This window comes from Podarcis melisellensis (genome assembly GCF_964234715.1).
Source record: "Podarcis melisellensis genome assembly, chromosome: 6".
In the NCBI taxonomy this organism is placed as follows: domain Eukaryota; kingdom Metazoa; phylum Chordata; class Lepidosauria; order Squamata; family Lacertidae; genus Podarcis; species Podarcis melisellensis.
The window spans coordinates 30,223,679-30,242,729 of record NC_138538.1 but is presented as its reverse complement, the minus strand read 5'-3'; the positions used below and the strand labels follow the sequence as shown (position 1 = coordinate 30,242,729).

The 19,051-nt window shown below is 44.2% G+C and overlaps 1 protein-coding gene and 1 long non-coding RNA gene across 8 annotated transcripts in view; one reads left to right on the top strand and one right to left on the bottom strand.

Moving 5' to 3' along the window:
- Positions 1-19,051, top strand: part of CHD6 (chromodomain helicase DNA binding protein 6) — a 101,341-nt gene that overhangs the window by 72,815 nt on the left and 9,475 nt on the right. For 5 of the 7 annotated variants that reach the window (XM_081916569.1, XM_081916568.1, XM_081916570.1 and 2 more), the window contains 16 exons: positions 397-652; positions 1,045-1,255; positions 3,145-3,340; positions 3,869-4,033; positions 4,323-4,505; positions 7,119-7,229; positions 10,190-10,392; positions 10,789-10,988; positions 11,663-11,822; positions 13,247-13,336; positions 14,073-14,176; positions 14,802-14,931; positions 15,455-15,515; positions 16,546-16,600; positions 17,932-18,151; positions 18,730-18,938. In XM_081916569.1, coding sequence (XP_081772695.1) covers positions 397-652; positions 1,045-1,255; positions 3,145-3,340; positions 3,869-4,033; positions 4,323-4,505; positions 7,119-7,229; positions 10,190-10,392; positions 10,789-10,988; positions 11,663-11,822; positions 13,247-13,336; positions 14,073-14,176; positions 14,802-14,931; positions 15,455-15,515; positions 16,546-16,600; positions 17,932-18,151; positions 18,730-18,938 — 2,554 coding nt within the window. The remainder of the gene's footprint in view (positions 1-396; positions 653-1,044; positions 1,256-3,144; positions 3,341-3,868; positions 4,034-4,322; positions 4,506-7,118; positions 7,230-10,189; positions 10,393-10,788; positions 10,989-11,662; positions 11,823-13,246; positions 13,337-14,072; positions 14,177-14,801; positions 14,932-15,454; positions 15,516-16,545; positions 16,601-17,931; positions 18,152-18,729; positions 18,939-19,051) is intronic. The other 2 variants (XM_081916573.1, XM_081916572.1) reach the window with 2 other exon arrangements.
- On the bottom strand, positions 2,378-3,158 carry LOC309373266. The gene is made up of 2 exons (XR_014169921.1): positions 3,018-3,158; positions 2,378-2,918 (listed from the first exon to the last, which is right to left on the bottom strand). It is a non-coding gene; the product is annotated as an uncharacterized lncRNA (long non-coding RNA).

Here is a 19,051-nt window from a genome sequence, read left to right as displayed (position 1 = left end):
GCTGAGCCGGGGCTCACTTCAGTAGGGCGTGTGTGTTTCAATGATTCTCTCCCCCCCCCCCCATGTTTTTAGTTGCTTTTATCTGTAAACCGCCTTGAGTCCCCGACAGGAAGAAATCAGAGTATAAATAAATATATAATAGTAATAATTGTATGTACCACTTTTCTCCCAACTAGGCATATTTGTTGCATATGCTTGAGGCTCACAAAAAAGCAGTAAGCGGGCTTTGCCCTGACATCTTAGAATTTGCATGTCTGAGTTCTGGGCAGTTGCTTACTTAATAAGTATGCTAGGTCTGGCATATGGAGAGGCTTTGTATGTGAAGTTCCAGAGTTGCTGTCTGAGCTGAGATCCCATGCAGTGTTAATGGACTATCTTTCTTCTTGATCCTGGCAGGTAAAAAAGCTCCAGTCCCTCCTGAAACCCATGATGCTGAGACGACTGAAAGACGATGTGGAAAAGAACCTAGCACCCAAACAGGAGACCATCATTGAGGTAGAACTGACCAACATCCAGAAGAAATACTACCGGGCTATCCTGGAGAAGAATTTCAGCTTCCTGTCCAAGGGTGCTAACCAGCACAACATGCCTAACCTCATCAACACCATGATGGAGCTGCGCAAGTGCTGCAACCACCCCTACCTCATCAATGGTAAGGGGTGGGGCTGGAATCTGGGTACTCCAGCACACTTGGCCTGTGATGCTGCTGCAGTTTCCTCATCCGTAGTGAAGTGGCAAGAGTTACCGTAGCAACTTGCAGATGAATCAGGTGTTTCCTTAGGGGGTGATGGTGCCATCAATGGTTCCAACAGTGGGGACGGGAGGAGTTCTAGTCAACAACATCTGGAGAACTACAGGTTCCCCACCCTTGGCCCAGAGGTATTAGGGCTGCCTCCTGCGCCCCCATCACAGTTCCTTTACCAAAGTCTCAATGGTAAACAATGAGCAGCAACAAAACAAAGCGATAATGTGCTAGGGATGCTTTGGGAGTTGATTATGAACCTTGAATCGCTGGTGAATTTTCCCCCTCTCTCTTTGGGCCAGGGGCAGAGGAGAAGATCCTGGAGGATTTCCGTAAAACCCACAGTCCAGATGCTCTTGACTTCCAGCTACAGGCGATGATCCAGGCAGCAGGCAAGCTGGTGTTGATTGATAAGCTGCTGCCGAAGCTGATTGCAGGCGGGCACAAGGTGCTGATCTTCTCCCAGATGGTGCGCTGCCTTGATATCCTGGAGGATTATCTCATCCAGAGGCGGTCAGTACAGCCCAAGAGCTCGCACCACAGAGCATCACCTGGATCAGTGATATCCTTCCAGAGCATGCTAAGCTGCTAGGCTTACTGTCATCTTCCAATGCACTCATATATACCATTTTCTTCTCCCCCTCTGCCTAGATTCTCTCCTTCATCCCCTTATTGTTTTTCTCTTTCCCCATAGATTCTCTTCCTTTACCCTTGGAGGCAGGAAGGGAACAGCTGTGTTGTGAAAGCAAGCACAAACCCTCCATCCCTTGCAGCTGTCATAACTCACTTTCCCTGGATCCATTCTTCTCTGTGCATTTGAGTCACAATTTGCCTTGACTCACTACCATGCGGGATAGCAGTCCCTACTGAGAATTCAGTACCCATAGAGGGAAGGAACCATAGCTCAGTGGTAGAACACATGCCTTGCATGGAGATATTCCCAGGTTCAATTCCTGTCATCCCCTGTGAAAAATAGGATCGATTGGTCACTGCTAATCACAATAGACAGTAGGGGGCGAAATAGACAGATAGTTTCATCTGGTATAAGGCAGCTTCTTCTGTTCCTAATTAAGAAGCAGTCCAGTCATTTTAAGTTCGATGTCATGCGGTAAAGCTTTGTGGCACCTTAAAGGTTTAACACAGTTATTATAGTGTAAGATTTTGTGGAGTAGAGTCCCATTTTTATGATGTGGGCTCCAGTCTTTGAAAGCTTGTGCGCTAACACATTAGTTAGTGCTTAAGTTGCCACAAGGCTGCAACAGAGATGTGGCAGCCCCTCTGGAAATCATAGCAGTTCACTGTGATCTGTATCTATGTAGTTGCTTTCTCACTGTGAGACTAGATGGCTCTAGCAGCCCTCCTGCAGTTTATCAGTTCTGTAGTGCACACCTTCTTTTCTGAGTGAACCAGCCGCTGCTGGCTTAAAAGTGCCTCCCTGGTGGAGACCCGCTCTCTAAGTAGCACACTTGCAGCTGCCGTCTCAAATCTTATTCCAGCTGCTTTCTGTAATGTGACGAAGGCTGCTAGAAGTCGCACAAGAAGTAGCACATCACAGTTGGGAAAATCCTGGGCTTTAAGTTGCCTGGTGGTTAGAACTTTAATCTGGGACCTAAGAGACTGAATGGTTTTTTAAAAAACATGTAGTACTAGTGCCTATTTGAAATATATTTCCAGCTCTTTGCACAGTAATCTACTTGCTTTACTACTTCTTGACTATTGGTGTCAGAGAACATCTTACGTAGATGTTCTCTGGGGAGGGGGAGTGGACTTTGGGTGAAACTGGGGGATTATTTTAGGGGACCAGCTTGGTTATAGGAGGGGGGTCTTGGAGCACCAGGTGTATTTGCTTATATCAGAGTAACTCCTAGATCCTATGCATGTCTATTTTAAAAAACCAGATACAGATGGTGGTGGTGGTGGTGATATTTTAGCACTTTAGAGCATGGCCACAAAGCATTCTATACACAGTGCCTCAACAATCCTGGCAATAAGCCTGTAACATAGGCCAGCAGTATTCTCTTCATATTATAGAGATTGGGGTAAGGTTAAGAGATATTGGCATGACTGAAGTCTCCCAAAGAATTCATAGCTAGACTGAGATTTGAAACAGGGATGGCTGCTTCATGGCCATTGCTCTTTTCCACAACACCAGAGTAAGGAAACTGGGTTTGCTTAGCTTTACCAACACAGCTCTAGTTACAGATAGGTAGCCGTGTTGGTCTGCCATAGTCAAAACAAAAAAAATTCCTTCCAGTAGCACCTTAAAGACCAACACAATTAGCAACACAGCTCTGTTGCTAATTTGGCCACAGTTGGAGGCAGAAAGTCCTGATTCTGTGGTGCTGCTGTTCCTTTTTTGCACTATTCCCAAGGTGACCTATTATGCCTCCCTCTTTACACAGGTACACCTATGAGCGCATTGATGGGCGGGTGCGTGGGAATTTACGCCAGGCTGCCATTGACCGCTTCTGCAAGCCGGATTCAGACCGCTTTGTGTTCTTGCTCTGTACACGGGCAGGAGGGCTGGGCATCAACCTTACTGCTGCTGACACCTGCATCATCTTTGACTCAGACTGGAATCCACAAAACGATCTGCAGGTACTGCCAACATCTCTGAGATGGGACCACATGGTCCAGAGGTCTGGCTAAAAGCTTGTGGCTGTCTGTGGGAACAGAGGCTATGTAGAGTGACCATGAAAAATGTGGAACTCACTCCTCAGAAGGCAAAAGGGTGCTTGAAGGGGCATGAACCTGACACTCCCATCTCTTCCACATCAACAGGGTATCTCTTCCAGCTTCAGCTGTACATGCATTTTTAGTTTTCAGTGGATTTTGTACTCATAAAAGTTTTCCCAACAATAAAAGTAAACTCTAATATGCCCCAATTTGGAAATGCTTTGGTTGTTTGTGAGTCTTATGGTGGTGTCTATTACAGTCTTTTATACTGGGAAGCCTTGGCATTGCTGTTCTTCCTCCACCTGATGGGTTCAGATGCAGTTCTGAGAGGGTTAAGAGAGGTGGTGGGGGAAGGATTTTGATGGTGATGTGGATGGAGAAAGCTCCCTTGCTTCCTCCAGATCTGCCAGCTCTGTCTCCAGTGATGCCTTCCTTGTCTCTCTCCTGTAGGCTCAGGCTCGCTGCCATCGGATAGGCCAAAGCAAGGCAGTGAAGGTCTATCGCCTCATCACTAGGAACTCTTACGAGCGGGAGATGTTTGACAAGGCCAGCTTGAAGCTAGGCTTGGACAAAGCGGTGCTGCAGGACATAAATCGCAAGGGGAGCAACAATGGGGTAAGGAGGCCTTTTGGAACCATGACCTTTGGGTCTGCTAATTTTCATTCCTTTCTGTAGACTTCATAGAATCACAGAGTTGGAAGGGACCCTGAGGATCATCTAATACAATCCCCTGCAATGCAGGAATCTTTTGCCCAACGTGGGGCTTGAACCCACATCCCTGAGATTAAGAGTCTGATGCTCTACTGACTGAGCTATCCCAGAACCTACTTTTTGAAGTTGCCAGTTTTTTTTTCTGTTCGCTGTCCAAGGTGGGGTTCTCTTTTCTTTTTGTTTGTCTCTTTGGAAGGTGCAGCAGCTCTCAAAAATGGAGGTCGAAGATTTATTGCGAAAAGGCGCTTATGGGGCTTTGATGGATGAAGAAGACGAAGGCTCCAAGTTCTGTGAGGAAGATATTGACCAAATACTGCAACGCAGAACCCAGACCATCACTATCCAGACTGAAGGGAAAGGCTCCACATTTTCCAAGGTTGGTGTATATTGTTTGCTGGGGGGCAAAAACCAGCTGAGCCTGTAATAGTCCTCTTAGATTTTCAGTAGCGTGCAGGCATATGAGAGCATGCCTTTGGGAAGAATGGGATTGTGCTCTGCTCCATTATTTTCTGCAAGCCCCTCTGATTCTCACAGGCATTTGTTTTTGTAAAGGTTGAGCTTCCTTTCTGGTTTCATTGCCTTCTTGGTTAAGGAGTCTCAGACTATTAGAATGCTACCTTCTTCCTGTGACACTAAAGATGTCTGCTAAAGAGATCACATTCATCCGGTGCTATACCAGTTGCACTGGCTCCCGGTGGAGTACAGGATCAGGTTTAAGGTGCTGGTTTTAACCTTCAAAGCCCTATACGGCCTAGGGCCCTCGTACCTATGGGACCGCCTCTCCTGGTATGCCCCACAGAGGAACCTACGGTCTTCAAATAAAAACACCTTGAAGGTCCCAAGCCACAGAGAGGTTAGGCTGGCCTCAACTAGAGCCAGGGCTTTTTCGGCTGCGACTCCAACCTGGTGGAACGCTCTGTCACAAGAGACAAGGGCCCTCCAGGACTTGACATCTTTCCGCAGGGCCTGCAAGACAGAGCTGTTCCACCTGGCCTTTGGTCAGGGCGCAGCCTGACTCCCTCCTTTGGCAATCTTTACAAAACTTTAGTTTATGGTTGCCATCAATTTTGATTTTAATTCATTTTTATAATGTTTTATAATGTTGTACTGTTTTAATGTTGTTAGCCGCCCTGAGCCCGGCTTCGGCTGGGGAGGGCTGGATATAAATAAAACTTATTATTATTATTATTATTAAAGAAATACAGAGAAATACAGTTATGAATCAGAATTACAATTGGACAGTGGGTATGAGTAGCAAAGAAGAGGAGAAGGTGTTCAAACCTCCCTGTTGGAGGCACTGAAAACCGGTTGCTGGGAATCACAGTTGGGCAGAGTGCTGTTGCACTTGAGTCCTACTTGCGGACTTCCCACGGGCACCTACTTGGCCTCTTTGAGAACAGAATGCTGAACTAGATGGGCCATTGGCCTAACTCAGCAGGCTTTGCTTATGTTCTTATGATAGATAGATGATAGATAGATAGATAGATAGATAGATAGATAGATAGATGATAGATAGATAGATAGATAGATAGATAGATAGATAGATAGATAGATAGATAGATGATAGATAGATAGATAGATGATAGATAGATAGATGATAGATATACATAGATAGATAGATAGATAGATAGATAGATAGATAGATAGATATAGATAATATAGATAATTTATTACGGTCAGAGACCAGCTTATAAAACACACTTGGGGTACAATCCCAGAAGGAAAACAAACATTTAAAACAATGTACAATAATAAATTTAAAATTTATAAATGCGATAAGCGTATAGACACTTAAAACTTTAAGATAAGATACCGCAGAGAGGGATGCGGGTGGCGCTGTGGGTAAAACCTCAGTGCCTACGACTTGCTGATCACATGGTCGGCGGTTCGAATCCCCGCGGCGGGGTGAGCTCCCGTCTTTCGGTCCCAGCTCCTGCCCACCTAGCAGTTCGAAAGCACCCCTAAGTGCAAGTAGATAAATAGGTACTGCTTTATAGCGGGAAGGTAAACGGCGTTTCCGTGTGCTGCGCTGGTGCTGGCTCGCCAGAGCAGCTTCGTCACGCTGGCCACGTGACCCGGAAGTGTCTCCGGACAGCACTGGCCTCTTAAGTGAGATGGGCGCATAACCTTAGAGTCGGACATGACTGGCCCGTATGGGCAGGGGTACCTTTACCTTTACCTTACCACAGAGAGATGACCCAGAGTCTTAATGAAGTAGTTTGGGTTGGGGGATGGTCTGCGCCTATAGATCTGTACACAGAATCTGGCAACCATCCGGGATGTCTTATGTTGTTCTTATGTGTTTGACGGAGCTGAATCATTAGACTGAATAGTCGTATGAATTGTTTCTATCTAGCATTTGCCTTGTGACTCTGGTGTTGGCTCCAGGACACTGGAGCAACTGCCTCCCTCAGTTATTCTATCTTCTTAGCACAGCAGGTTCATGGGGGTCTTGTCAGTGAACCCTCTGGTGGGGTGTGGGATGCCAATGATACTGATCGTTGACACAGGCCCTGTGTGACCCCAGCCATGCTCCTTGCCTTCCCTATATTAGTGAGATGTTTGTCCAAGGGGTCTTGGGAATCACATTGTAGTCTATGTTGCATAGCAGAGAATTGGCACCAAGAGAGTTCTGGGGGTGAGACACTGTGTTTGTTTCTCACCTCTGCCTATATGTATCAACTCTATGTTTGGCTGACATGCTGGGTTTCTTGAAACCAACCTGCTAAATGCAATGCCTAGTATGTATAAATATCCAGAAAAAAACACCGTTTAGAAATCCTAATCACGTATTGTTTATGCCAGGGCCTAACATCCCCAGGATGTTGGAGAAAGCCAATTGCTGGGCATTCTCTAATTTAACTACCAAATTATTTGTCTGCACCCCGGTGTGGTTTCTTTTTGAGTGGTTCTGCATAAAGGATTCATGGCTCTCCTTTGTTCTGCTGCTGTGTGAGGTATAGTCTGTTAATTTTCATTTCCCTCCCAGGCCAGTTTTGTTGCTTCCGGAAACAGGACTGACATTTCATTAGATGATCCCAACTTCTGGCAGAAATGGGCAAAAATAGCAGAGCTGGATACAGATGCAAAAAATGAGAAGGTAATTATGATGTTACTATTTTGGAACTGGAAATAAAATGCGTGCATGCACAAACATATACACCTACATAAGTGTTTGCAGCAAGCTCTATTCAATGGTGCTTTGGGCTACTGTTAGTGTATAATGGAGGACAGGAGCTTGATGCAGATCATCTGAACATCTCTTCTGCAGGAACTTGGGTCATGCCATCCCTTTCCTGAACCTGATTCTTAGAATCCTTTCTAATACTATAAATTCATGCTGAGGTCCTTGGTCTGAGGGTTGTCCTGTTTGAGCAGTTTTTTTGACCCACTCAGGTACAGCACAGTAGTACAACCTGGCCCTGAGTCAGCATATCAGATTCTAATAGCTTTATTCAGCTGATAGCTTTGACTAGCAAGTGCATCTGACACAACTTGTAGATTTAGGTTATGTCTGTGTTATGTGTTGAGAGAGCTATTGTAAGTTAAAGCCCATTCCTTTTTCAAATTATCTAGCAATGCCTGGTATGTCGTAAGTATCAAACGAAAAAGTACTTATTTATTTTAATTGTTTCTAATTCATACATGAAGAGTCTAGTAGTCTCCCATCCAACGAACTGATAAGGTCTATAGTGGCTTAGCTTTAGCAAAGTGCTCCCCAGTCATTCACTGGGCCCAACTTTGTTTTTTCTTAACAACCTAAGCTTTAGTTTATTTCAAATTAAACTTTATTCTTCTTCATCTCAGGGTGAAGAAGTCTGTTTTAAGTGTATAGATTTGCATCTGTCTGCCTTCCTTCTTTTCAGCCACTTCCTTCAGTGTAGCCTGGTATTTAATGCAAAGCAAGTCCTGTTGATTTTACTTCCAAGCAAACTTGCTTAGAATTGTGGCCTATAGTAATGAACTGATGTGTAGTGTGAAAAACATTTACTTACTACATATGTATGTCTACAATACATATGTTTGCATGACGGTGCACATGTGAAGACACACACACACTTGCATAAAATTGTCCAATATAAGATAGAACACTGTCACTTAAAATCCAGAGGAGAAAAGAGAACTTTTTAAATCAAGTAAACGTTACTTCTTCAAGATGCATCATAAAACAAAACACAGTGATTGAAGTTAGTATTAACATTCTGAATGAAGCTGGGTACAGTTTTAAGCAGCCTTTCAATTTTAAACCAGTCTCTAAATTGAGCGCCAGATGCAATTTATCCTCAGCTCCCACACTTAGCAATTTAGATGCTCTGTGCTGTGAAATCAAATCAACTGACATTGTAAGAATGTAAAATTCAAGCATATAATTAAAGTCTTTTTCTTTAAAACCTGATCTACTATTTTCTACCATTTCTTTTTCTTTTGCTGATTTCCTTAACATTGCTGTTTTTAAGGTGAAAAATCTGCACACGCCAATATAAACAGCAGACATTGGAGGGAAACCTCATTACAAATAAATATTTTATATCTCTTTAAGTTGTATTACCTTTACAACCACCATTCACCATTTTGTTTGAAAAGAGTGCTGTTTTCAGGTTTCATGTAAAGTTCTGATGAATTAACCATTAACAAATTAATACCTGTATTTTCAAAATACTGGAGGTAGATGTTCACCCCTTTTGTCTTTAAACTCATGTTGACAGCTGTGGCTTTTGCATAGGAGCATAGAATGAAAGGAACCCATCACTTTGTACTGGACCAGGGAGAGATGCAGACAATGGTTCAGGCTTTGGATTTTGACAGTCCAATAGCTTTGCATTGTCCTTCTCTCATACTGATGTCAGTTGTAGCAACTAAAAGTATTCCTGTTCTTGCTGCCTGTAGTCTGCCAAAGGCAAGACTGCGTCCCCAAAAGGATACCATATCTCCCATTCTTTCCTTCCATGCTTGCTTATCAGATAGTTGCTGCTGTTAAAGGGAAAGGAACTCCCCCCCTTCCCCCGCCTTTGAAAGGTATTAGGTGGCTCCAGCCATCACAGTCAGTCTTCTTAGTTGGAGGCACTGAAAACAAGAGTGTGGTTGCTGCGTTTTTTGGGGGGAGGAAGAAACACTGAAGTGTTCAGCTCCCTGGAAGAAAAACAGCATACGCGGCTGCCACCTCCTGAGCCCAGTCGCTGTACCTGCTTGCTCAGTCAAACAACTGGTTCAGTATGGTCCAGCTACCTCAGGCAGAACCAGTCATCTCTGGTGTCTGCCCTATTTATTAATTAAAGTTCTATACCGCCCTTCATCCGAGGATCACAGGTCAGTTTACAATATAAAACCACAAAAATGCATAAATAATAACAAACAAAAGCAATACCCCGCCCCTCCAGTTTAAAAGGCCATCTATTGTTTGAATAGCTAAAGGCCTGGGAGAAGCTGGATATTTTTGCCTGGTGCCTAAAGATACGTAACAAAGGCACCAGGCAGGCCTCCCCGAGGAGAGCATTTCACAAACAGGGAGCTACCACAGAAAAAGGCCTGTTCTCGTGTTGCCATCCTCTGGACCTCTTACAGAGGAGGCACGTGAAGAAGGGCCTCAGATGATGATTGCAGGGTCCAGGTTGGTTCACATGGGGAGAGGCTTTAAAATGTAGCCTAAGGATAATGCCTTCTAATACTCCAGCTAGGGCAAAAGAAGCCACAACAGAGGGAATAATGCTATGCAACAGACCACTGAGATATTTTCTTCTTGTTTTCCTGCCATAACATAACACACGTGCAATAATGAACATGGGCGGAGAGAATAAAAGAGTTGCTCTGAAGAACAGGAAAGTGGGGGCAGGTGCACAGTCTCAGTTTTGTCTGTGGCCAACTCTTAAAAATAGATTTACCAACTCATGGCAATTTCAGCTGTGATTTTTTTTTTTAATATAAAAAAGATGTATATCAGTGCTTACTTCTGAAAAATCTGTAGATGTTACAGTTTCAGAAAGAAATGGTTAACCATCCCAGGCAGCTTTGGGTGCAGATTCAAGTAGTTACATCTGTTCTTCTTTTCCCTTCCCTTCACAGGAGAGCCTTGTGATTGATAGGCCCCGTGTCCGTAAACAGACCAAACACTACAATTCCTTTGAGGAGGATGAACTTATGGAGTTCTCTGAACTAGACAGCGACTCCGATGAGCGACCCACACGCTCGCGACGCCTCAATGAAAGAACGCGCCGCTACCTACGGGCAGAATGTTTCCGTGTGGAGAAGAACCTGCTTATATTTGGGTGTGTCTTTTTGTTAAGCTTTTCCTGGGAGCCCAGCCCCATATTATCCTGGCCCTAGAAGGTGGGTTCTGTGGTGTGAGCAATCTGTGAAGTGTTCAGTGCAGAATAAGTGTCCAGTCTTTCCCAAATTTTATCAGCCATGGCATTTTCTGCAATGCCTAGAGGGAAATCTGTGGGAGGAATAAATACTTCTGGGTCCAAAATCCAGAACCAGTGATGAGGATCCCTCCTTTAGCAATACCCTGCTCATTTTCCTCTATAGTTTCCCTTTCTATGAGTCCCTCTTCCTTTTCTTGAGCCTGGCCAGGCTTCATTGATAAAGTGCAGTGTGGGAAGATGCTGGAAAAGCGCCAAGTGTCCTTATTAGTATGTAAGATACATCTCGTGTTTTTCAAGCTGGGGGCGCTGGAAAGACATATTGACCCATGGCCGGTTTAAATGGCATCTCAACGAGAAAGACATGGAAATGATCTGCCGAGCACTCCTAGTCTACTGTGTCAGACATTATAAGGGAGATGAGAAGATAAAGAGTTTTATCTGGGATTTGATCACTCCTACAAAGGATGGACAGAACCAGGCCCTACAGAACCATTCAGGTACAATAAGCTCATTTTGTTGTTGTTTTATCACCTCCTTTAAGCTTCAGCTTTACCTCAATGCAATGAAAGTAGGAGCTGAATAAAAACTTCCGACATGGGGTCCTTTTCTAGCTAATAAAGCACTTGCTAATAAAGTGTAAAAGTTTTAAGTCCTCCGTTTAGTGAATGAACCTTCATTTGTAATCTGCAACAAAGACACTTCTCAGATCAGAGCTGCATTACTTGCATAGAGACATGGTGTGAAAAGATTTAAGACTGAACACAGAGCAGTTATCTATTGTGATTCTCCTGTGTTCCCTGCTGGGAACAGGCACATGCAGAGAAAGCAGCAGTATTTGATCCCCTGCTCATCAGCTAATGAGCAGGGAGTTCAGTCCTGCACAGAACCGTGTAGAGAGCAGGAGTGCTATTTCTCTTGTGTATTTCCCATGGGGCCATGATAGAAGCAGACCCCTATCCCCACTCCCCTGTGGCCCAACTTCACAGGTGGGCGGAATCACCCACTTTTCAGTCACTTGATGTCATCATGATGCCAGATGACATGACAGGTGGAGGGCCCTGTTCATCTGTCACAGTTCATATGAGGAGATAAAAGATCTGGCCATAGATCTGCTATAGAGCCATGTTGAATCTGCAGTGATGCTTATGATTCTCCCCCCTGCCTATTGCAGGCTTATCAGCCCCAGTGCCAAGAGGAAGGAAAGGCAAGAAAACCAAGAACCAGATGCTGCTCCCTGAGATCAAGAATGCTGACTGGCTCACCACCTGCAATCCAGAGATTGTTTTACACGATGACAGCTATAAAAAGCATCTAAAACAACATTGCAACAAGTGAGCAAATGGTTGGGGTGCATTATCCATTGTGGGGTCTTGTTTGATCTATCAGCTGCTGCGCATGTTCACTATGGATGTACCTCAAACCTTTTTTTGAGGAAGTCTGCTCCTGTTTTTGTACCTCTGGAACCAGGAGTCAATTCCCCCCCCCCCAACTTGGTGAGAACTGTTTGAAGAAATTGAAGTTGAAGTTTGGAAAACTGTATGGAGAGGAAGCTGGGATTTCCTGCTGTGGATCCATGAGAATTAAGGATAGTTCCCCAGCTCAGATTTTTCCAGACTGTGTAAAATGGACACGTGAAATTGGAAAACTTCTCAGGGACATGTGCTTCCACTGCTCCTGTTCCCCCCAGGTCTGGTGCAGGAAACAAGCACCCACTCATTCCAGTGATTAGATATGTTTAGCTTCTCTGTTTTGGTGCAAGTCATTGAGAGAAATGCATGCTCTCTGCTTGTTCAGAACATATTTGAATAAAACCTGGTGGATTTTTGCAAAAAAAATAAATCATGATTTTCTGAAAGAGGCTATGGAACTGGCAAATTTTGCTCACTTCTCTACAGTGCACAGTGAACACAGGATTGGAACTGTGCTCCCCTGTGTCCCAAATGCAACCCAGCTGGCACTAGGTAGTCACCAAGCGAGTGTGCTTCTTCTTGACTGTCCGGTTTTAGAAAACCTGGGATTTCTGCATTATATTTCAATACGTTTCATTGACTGCAGCATATCATCTGGCCCTTCACATACCACCTTTTCTCATGTATTTTCTTTTTGTGTGCACGTATGTTGGGTAGTAGGGACGCAGGTGGCGCTGTGGGTTAAACCACAGAGCCTAGGGCTTGCTGATCAGAAGGTCGGTGGTTCGAATCCCTATGACGGGGTGAGCTCCCGTTGCTTGGTCCCTGCTCCTGCCAACCTAGCAGATCGAAAGCACGTCAGAGTGCAAGTAGATAAATAGGTACCACTCTGTCGGGAAGGTAAACGGCATTTCCGTGCGCTGCTCTGGTTCACCAGAAGCGTCTTAGTCATGCTGGCCACATGACCCGGAAGCTGTATGACGGCTCCCTCAGCCAGTAAAGTGAGATGAGCACCGCAACCCCAGAGTCGTCTGCGACTGGACCTAACGGTCAGAGGTCCCTTTACCTTTATGTTGGGTAGTAACTCAAGTTATGGCACAGTAAGAGTAAAGAGTGAATCACAGCTGCTTATTCCCCAGCCTGCACACCTAGTGGCTTCTCTTCTAGCACTGGGATCTGGTCCCTGCAAGGCCAGCTATCTAACAAGGCTGCAATGACAGTTTCCACTGCCAGCAAATGAACTGGCACATCCTGGAGACCTGTAGATTGGCTTGTTAGGTTTGGACAGCATATTGGAAACTCAAGATTTTGCCCTCTGAATCGCTTGCTGCTCTTCCTTTCGGTAGGGTGCTGCTGCGTGTGCGGATGCTCTACTACTTGAAAGCCGAAGTGTTGGGGGAGGCAGCCGACAAAGCCTTTGAAGGAACTCCTGCCAAGTATGTTACATTCGCCTTCTGGAATTTTGCTTTACAGTCCCCCGGTGCTGGAAACATACACAGCATGTGCTTGAGTTGCTGCGTTCGAGCTGGGGGGTGTGTGTGTGTGCGCGCGCGCAGGTGTTTTTGCACTCAGCAGGAAATTGTAGAACCCTGCGAATGCATATTTTTACCTACTGCAGATTATATTTGTAAGAAATCTGTGGAGTCTTTGCAGGGTATTCATGGTTCTGCAAATACATGCAGATGACAGCAGCAATAAGCTCACCTGAATTAGAAAGGAGATCCATGCATGTCAAAACTCTGATAGGAGACCTATCCTGGAGACAGCAACAAAATTAAATATTTTAATGAACCGGTTGATCCTGACTGGTGCAACTGTCCAGGATTTCACCCAGGTCTTTTCTAGTCTTACATGGAAATACCAGGAACTGAACCTGGAACATTCTTAGTGGATTTTCACAAGTTCACACTCCCAACATTTTATAGAGATGTTGGAACTTGCTGAAACTTATGTGGTCTTAGTGAAGGACAAAACAGTTTGGAGAGATCCTTTATGGACCATTTGTTTTGATGGTGGCCCTGCTGTTGTGGAATTTCCTTCCCCATGAGTTCCATCACACCTCTTCTGTGCTACTCTTAAACTTAAAGACTATTTCATTCCCTAATTTGTATAAATGAGAGGAATGGCTGTGCAGAACGTTCTTGGGATATAATCTTTGCCTGTCCTTCACAGAGATCTGGATTTCCTCCTGCCAGACATTGACTACATAGAAATTCCTGTGGATTGGTGGAATGCTGAAGCTGATAAATCCCTCCTTATTGGCGTTTTCAAACATGGTATTACTTTTTGTATGGCCTGGAATATGACTTAATTCCTAGCAAGCATGCACAGGGTTGCTCTGTAAATCCTGCACAGGATTTTATGATGGGATTGAAATGCCTGTGTGTTGTGTGTTTAGGTTACGTATTGGGTGTTTAGGCTGTATAAAAGGGGTGGGGAGAATAGTTAAAATTCAACTCGTATTAAACTATATATTTTGTAGGTTTTAATGGTTAGATAAAAAAAAGAAATAATTGTGGACTGTAATGTGATATTTTAGCAATAATAAACATAAACCTATTTTGTATTTATTTCTTTAACTTGCATACCTCTGTTTGCCATAGTAAGGGGCAATAAGTTATCCAGGGCACCGAATACTTGAAATCCTGATGGGGCCCTTCTCTGGCGACCTGTATTATACCTGTATTATGTCCACATACCCTTGCCTGTATTATGTAACATAACAAAGTTTAACTAATTCAGCAACAACACTGCATCATATAGAATGGGCAGGCCACTTATTTTACCTCCTACTGTTTCTTGCTGATTATGTGGACCTTAACGGAGATGTAGTAGTAGGGAGTTAAGTCTGGAAGCACTCAGCTGAATATCACTGAACAAAAAACCTCTGGCTTTTGTCAGGTTACGAAAGGTACAATGCTATGCGAGCCGACCCAGCCCTGTGCTTCCTTGAGAAGGTAGGCATGCCAGATGAGATGCTGCTGTCTGCAGAGCAGAGTGTCATCGATGGAGTGCAGGATGCTCCAGAAAGGTAAGCTTATGCTGGGCTGGCAGGTATTGATCTGTCACAGGAGCAGAATTGCTTAAGTGAACACTATCCAGACTACATGCTGATATTGCTGTGGGAGCTGTACACAAAGGCTGTTGGTGATGTTAGCTATTTGTAGTGATGCTGTGGATTGGCAGATGGGGAAACTTGGTCTATATGAATTACATCAAAAGGTTATGCCTTGGAGCAGTTCTCTCCAAAAGTTAAGTGTGCACCATTCATGCATACAGTCTTGAGAAAGCATATCCATAGTGGGTGGTGCTTTTGGTGATCCCCAAATGTTAAATCAGCAGAAGGTGGGGATGGAATGATTGTTGGGCTGCCCGTGACTGTGCTGTCACAGCAGTCTTCGTTATGAGGCAGGTGCCTACCTATAGCACAGGTAATAATAGCCAGCACTGCTTGCCTCTGCTTCAGTGGAATTAATGTTTGGAGAATTCTGTCAGAATGACCTTGCCTTACAAAGCTTCTGCAGACTAACCCCCTCTTGGATTGCTTTGTTTAGAGGGAACGTGGATAAAGAAGAGACAAGTGCAGAGAAGCTGGACGGGCTGCAGAAACAGGAAGTAAGTGTGATTTTCTAGGCAGGGTCTCTGCCATGGGAGCATATTCACCCAGTGCTTTTCCAGCTGCACTGGCTCCCGGTGGAGTACAGAGTCAGATTTAAGGTGCTGATTTTGACCTTTAAAGCCCTTCACGGCCTAGGACCCTCGTACCTACAGGACCGCCTCTCCTGGTATGCCCCACGGAGTACCTTAAGGTCCATAAATAGTTTACCCTAGAGGTCCCAGGTCCTAAGGAATTTAGATTAGCCTCAACCAGAGCCAGGGCCTTCTCAACACTGGTTCCGGCCTGGTGGAACGCTCTGTCTCATGAGACTAGGGCCCTGTGGGATCTGATTTCTTTCCACAGGGCCTGTAAGACAGAGTTGTTCCACCTGGCCTTTGGCTTAGAATCAGTTTGGTTCCCTCCCCCTCTTTCTTTTTCCTTTGTCCTCCTGTGAAGAGCCGGCATCCTAATGTTTTAATGTTGTATTTTAATCTTGTTTTTTAAATTGTATTTTAATCAACTTGTTTTTATTATCGGTTGTTAACCACCCTGAGCATGGTCTTGGCTGGGGAGGGTGGGGTAATACGTATTTTTCACCCTATAGGTGAATTTAAAAAAATATATTTCCCCCCCCCCCAGCCGTGGGGCTGGGGCGGGGGAAGCTCGAGCTTCCCCCGACTCCAGCCCCCAAAAGCGGCTCCTATCCGCAAGCCTTGCGAGCCCCGCGGGAACTCCCGCCGGGCTTGCAAGGCTTGTGGATAGCTTCCTGAAGCCTGCATTCACCCCATAGGACGCACACACATTTCCCCTTCATTTTTGGAGGGGAAAAAGTGCATCCTATAGGGCGAAAAATATGGTAAATAAATTTATTATTATTATTATTTATTATTACTATTATTACTATTACTACTACTACTACGCTGCTTCCATTATCTGTTCTGATTTTACTGCATAATTCAATGTTGGCTTTGTGTATTTGGCTTTTGGCCCAGAAGCCAGTGTCTCTAAAGTAAGCTCTCTTGATGTGGGCTTGTTTTTATTTCATAGGAAACTTCAGATGGTTGTGGTGAAGTCACTGAGAAGAAGGAGGACACCATGGCAGGTGAGGCTGCGCTTCTAGATGTTTTAGGGTGTGTAGGGGTATTAATTTTACCGATTAGAATAGCAGCTTATACTAACTTCCAGAGCAAATAAAAACTGTCTTTCAAGAACCTATCTTGCAAAAGATCCTGCATTATTCATTTGAAAAACTCCAATAATAATTTTATATTCCAGGTGCTTTGCAACTTAGCAAGCCTTCTGAATGATAGCTACTATTTTCTGTTTCTGTTTTCTTTTTTATTGAATTATGTTGCATACACAAACAATTAGAACAAAACTTAGTCATGAAACAAATTAAGTAAATAAAAAAGAATCAAAAATTAATAAGGAAAAGTAAAATTATAATATAGAAGAAGAAAAAAGAAAGAAGTATGAAAGAGAAGAAAAGAGAAAAAAAAGAAATGTGTGTGTAACTGGGATAACAGTAAATCATTCATTGTTAGACTAATATTTTACAAACTGATTCTTAAATTAAAACACAGAGAACTACATGCAAAGCTACATACAAGTTGCTGAAAGATAGTCAAAGCAGAAAGCTTGACAGCTTCCTTAAAGGAAGAGAAATGGGTAGCAAGGGAGTTCCACAGTGATAGAATCACTGCAGGAAAAGGCCTTGGTCTACAGATTAATCCTAGAGCACCGATTCCCAAGTGGGCTGCTGGGTCATCAGCTGTTATTACCTTGCACAGCAGCACATAAGGATATTTGCAGTTCTTCCTTCTGGATCAGTGGTTAGAACTGACAGGTGGGCTTAAAGAAAGACAAAAATTGGAGGGCGTGAATCTGGACTTGGTTGTATGGTACAGAAGCCAGACAGGTAAAAGGTACAAGGTTATTAGCATTGTTAGATGACACAAATATCGCCTCTCGCCATGGAGCAAAAGCAATGAAACTCAGCAGGCTTTGAGTATGAAATTGTATTGCTGAGGGGAATTTTTTTGTGTGCGGCAAGCTTTCTGCAGAGCAGGGTTTTGTTTACAATTTAAGATCAAACTTCTTTTTCCCCTTTGGATGGGTGTGTGGCTGCATGTTTCTGAGAGAATGGGTAGGCTTCAGTTTATGTGATTATCATTTCCACATAGTTCAGAGGCGTAACATTCAGAAAACAAAGGAAAGAAAGCAAAACCAAACAAAAAATAAGGTGACCTTTGAATCCCAGTGACTCAGAAACCCAATGCTGCCTGCATATCCCAACCATGGTATTGAAGACTGATGGGCAGGTTATGTCCGTGTGTATGTAGGTGGGCTGAAGTACTTAATGATTCAGTAGGGATGTTTCAAGGACTCTGCAGCGTTTGTGTTAAATACTAATGTCCTTGCTGATGTTTGAAGCCCAGGATGGCTCCGACCCAGACAAATCCAGCTGGCCTGTGTCATCCGCCCTCACAGCCAGACTGCGGCGTCTCGTCACTGTCTATCAGCGCTGCAACCGTAAAGAGCTCCCTACTAGGCCTGAGATCATTGGGCCTTGTAACCATGGTTATTGGCTGCAAGAGGAGATGTTTAGGAGAGCCAACGAGATGGACCCTATCAACAAGGAAATGCAGAAAAGGTAATATAAAACAGTGGGCTGTGAAGAGGCTTGATCTTATTTGAGCACGGGAAGGACTGTTTTAACATAAATGGGCAAAAACTGCTAATAACGTACCCCAAACACTGTAGATAGCTCAGGTTCATAGCCTGCATGCTGTAATTTCAAGCTTGCAGATGCTCCTACCATTACTGGAATCCCATATGCTTTGATTCCAGATTGTGGCATAACGTAAGATACCAGAGATCACCCCAATAGGCAGGGAATGTTCTCGTTACCCCAGGAGCCAGCAAATACAGTATGCTTGCTATGATAAGTCCGGCAGGTGTGAAGAGCAGGCAGTCTCTCGCCCAACTTTGAAGCTGCAGGAGTGAAGGAGATTTTTGAAGGAGTTCTACAGTGACACCTGCCACCTCTCCAGCTCCAAAACTGGGAACTGTTCGGCTGCTACATTATCATTATCATTTGTTCAATTTGTATCACAAACTAGAAAAAATAGATTGACCAGAACTAATACATAATTGTGACAAACTGAAAATTGGAATTTTTTGAAAGCAAGTTTCATGAATGGGTGGATTTGTGTTTCCCATGCATTGCAGGTGGACCAGAAGAGAGCAAGCAGATTTCTATCGCACGGTCTCTTCATTTGGGGTAATGTACGATCCAGAGAAGAAGGTTTTCGACTGGACCCAGTTCCGATCCATTTCACATTTGGAGAAGAAAACTGATGAGAGCCTAGAAAAATATTTCTATAGCTTTGTTGCAATGTGCAGGAACGTCTGCCGCTTGCCCCACTGGAAAGAAGATGGTGAGTGGGAACTATTTGGGGCTTCTAAACTTGTAATTTAGATGATGATGGAGGACATTACCCTGCTTCTTTCCTTTTCAGTTTTTTTCCCCTGCAAACCCCCCCCCCTGCTA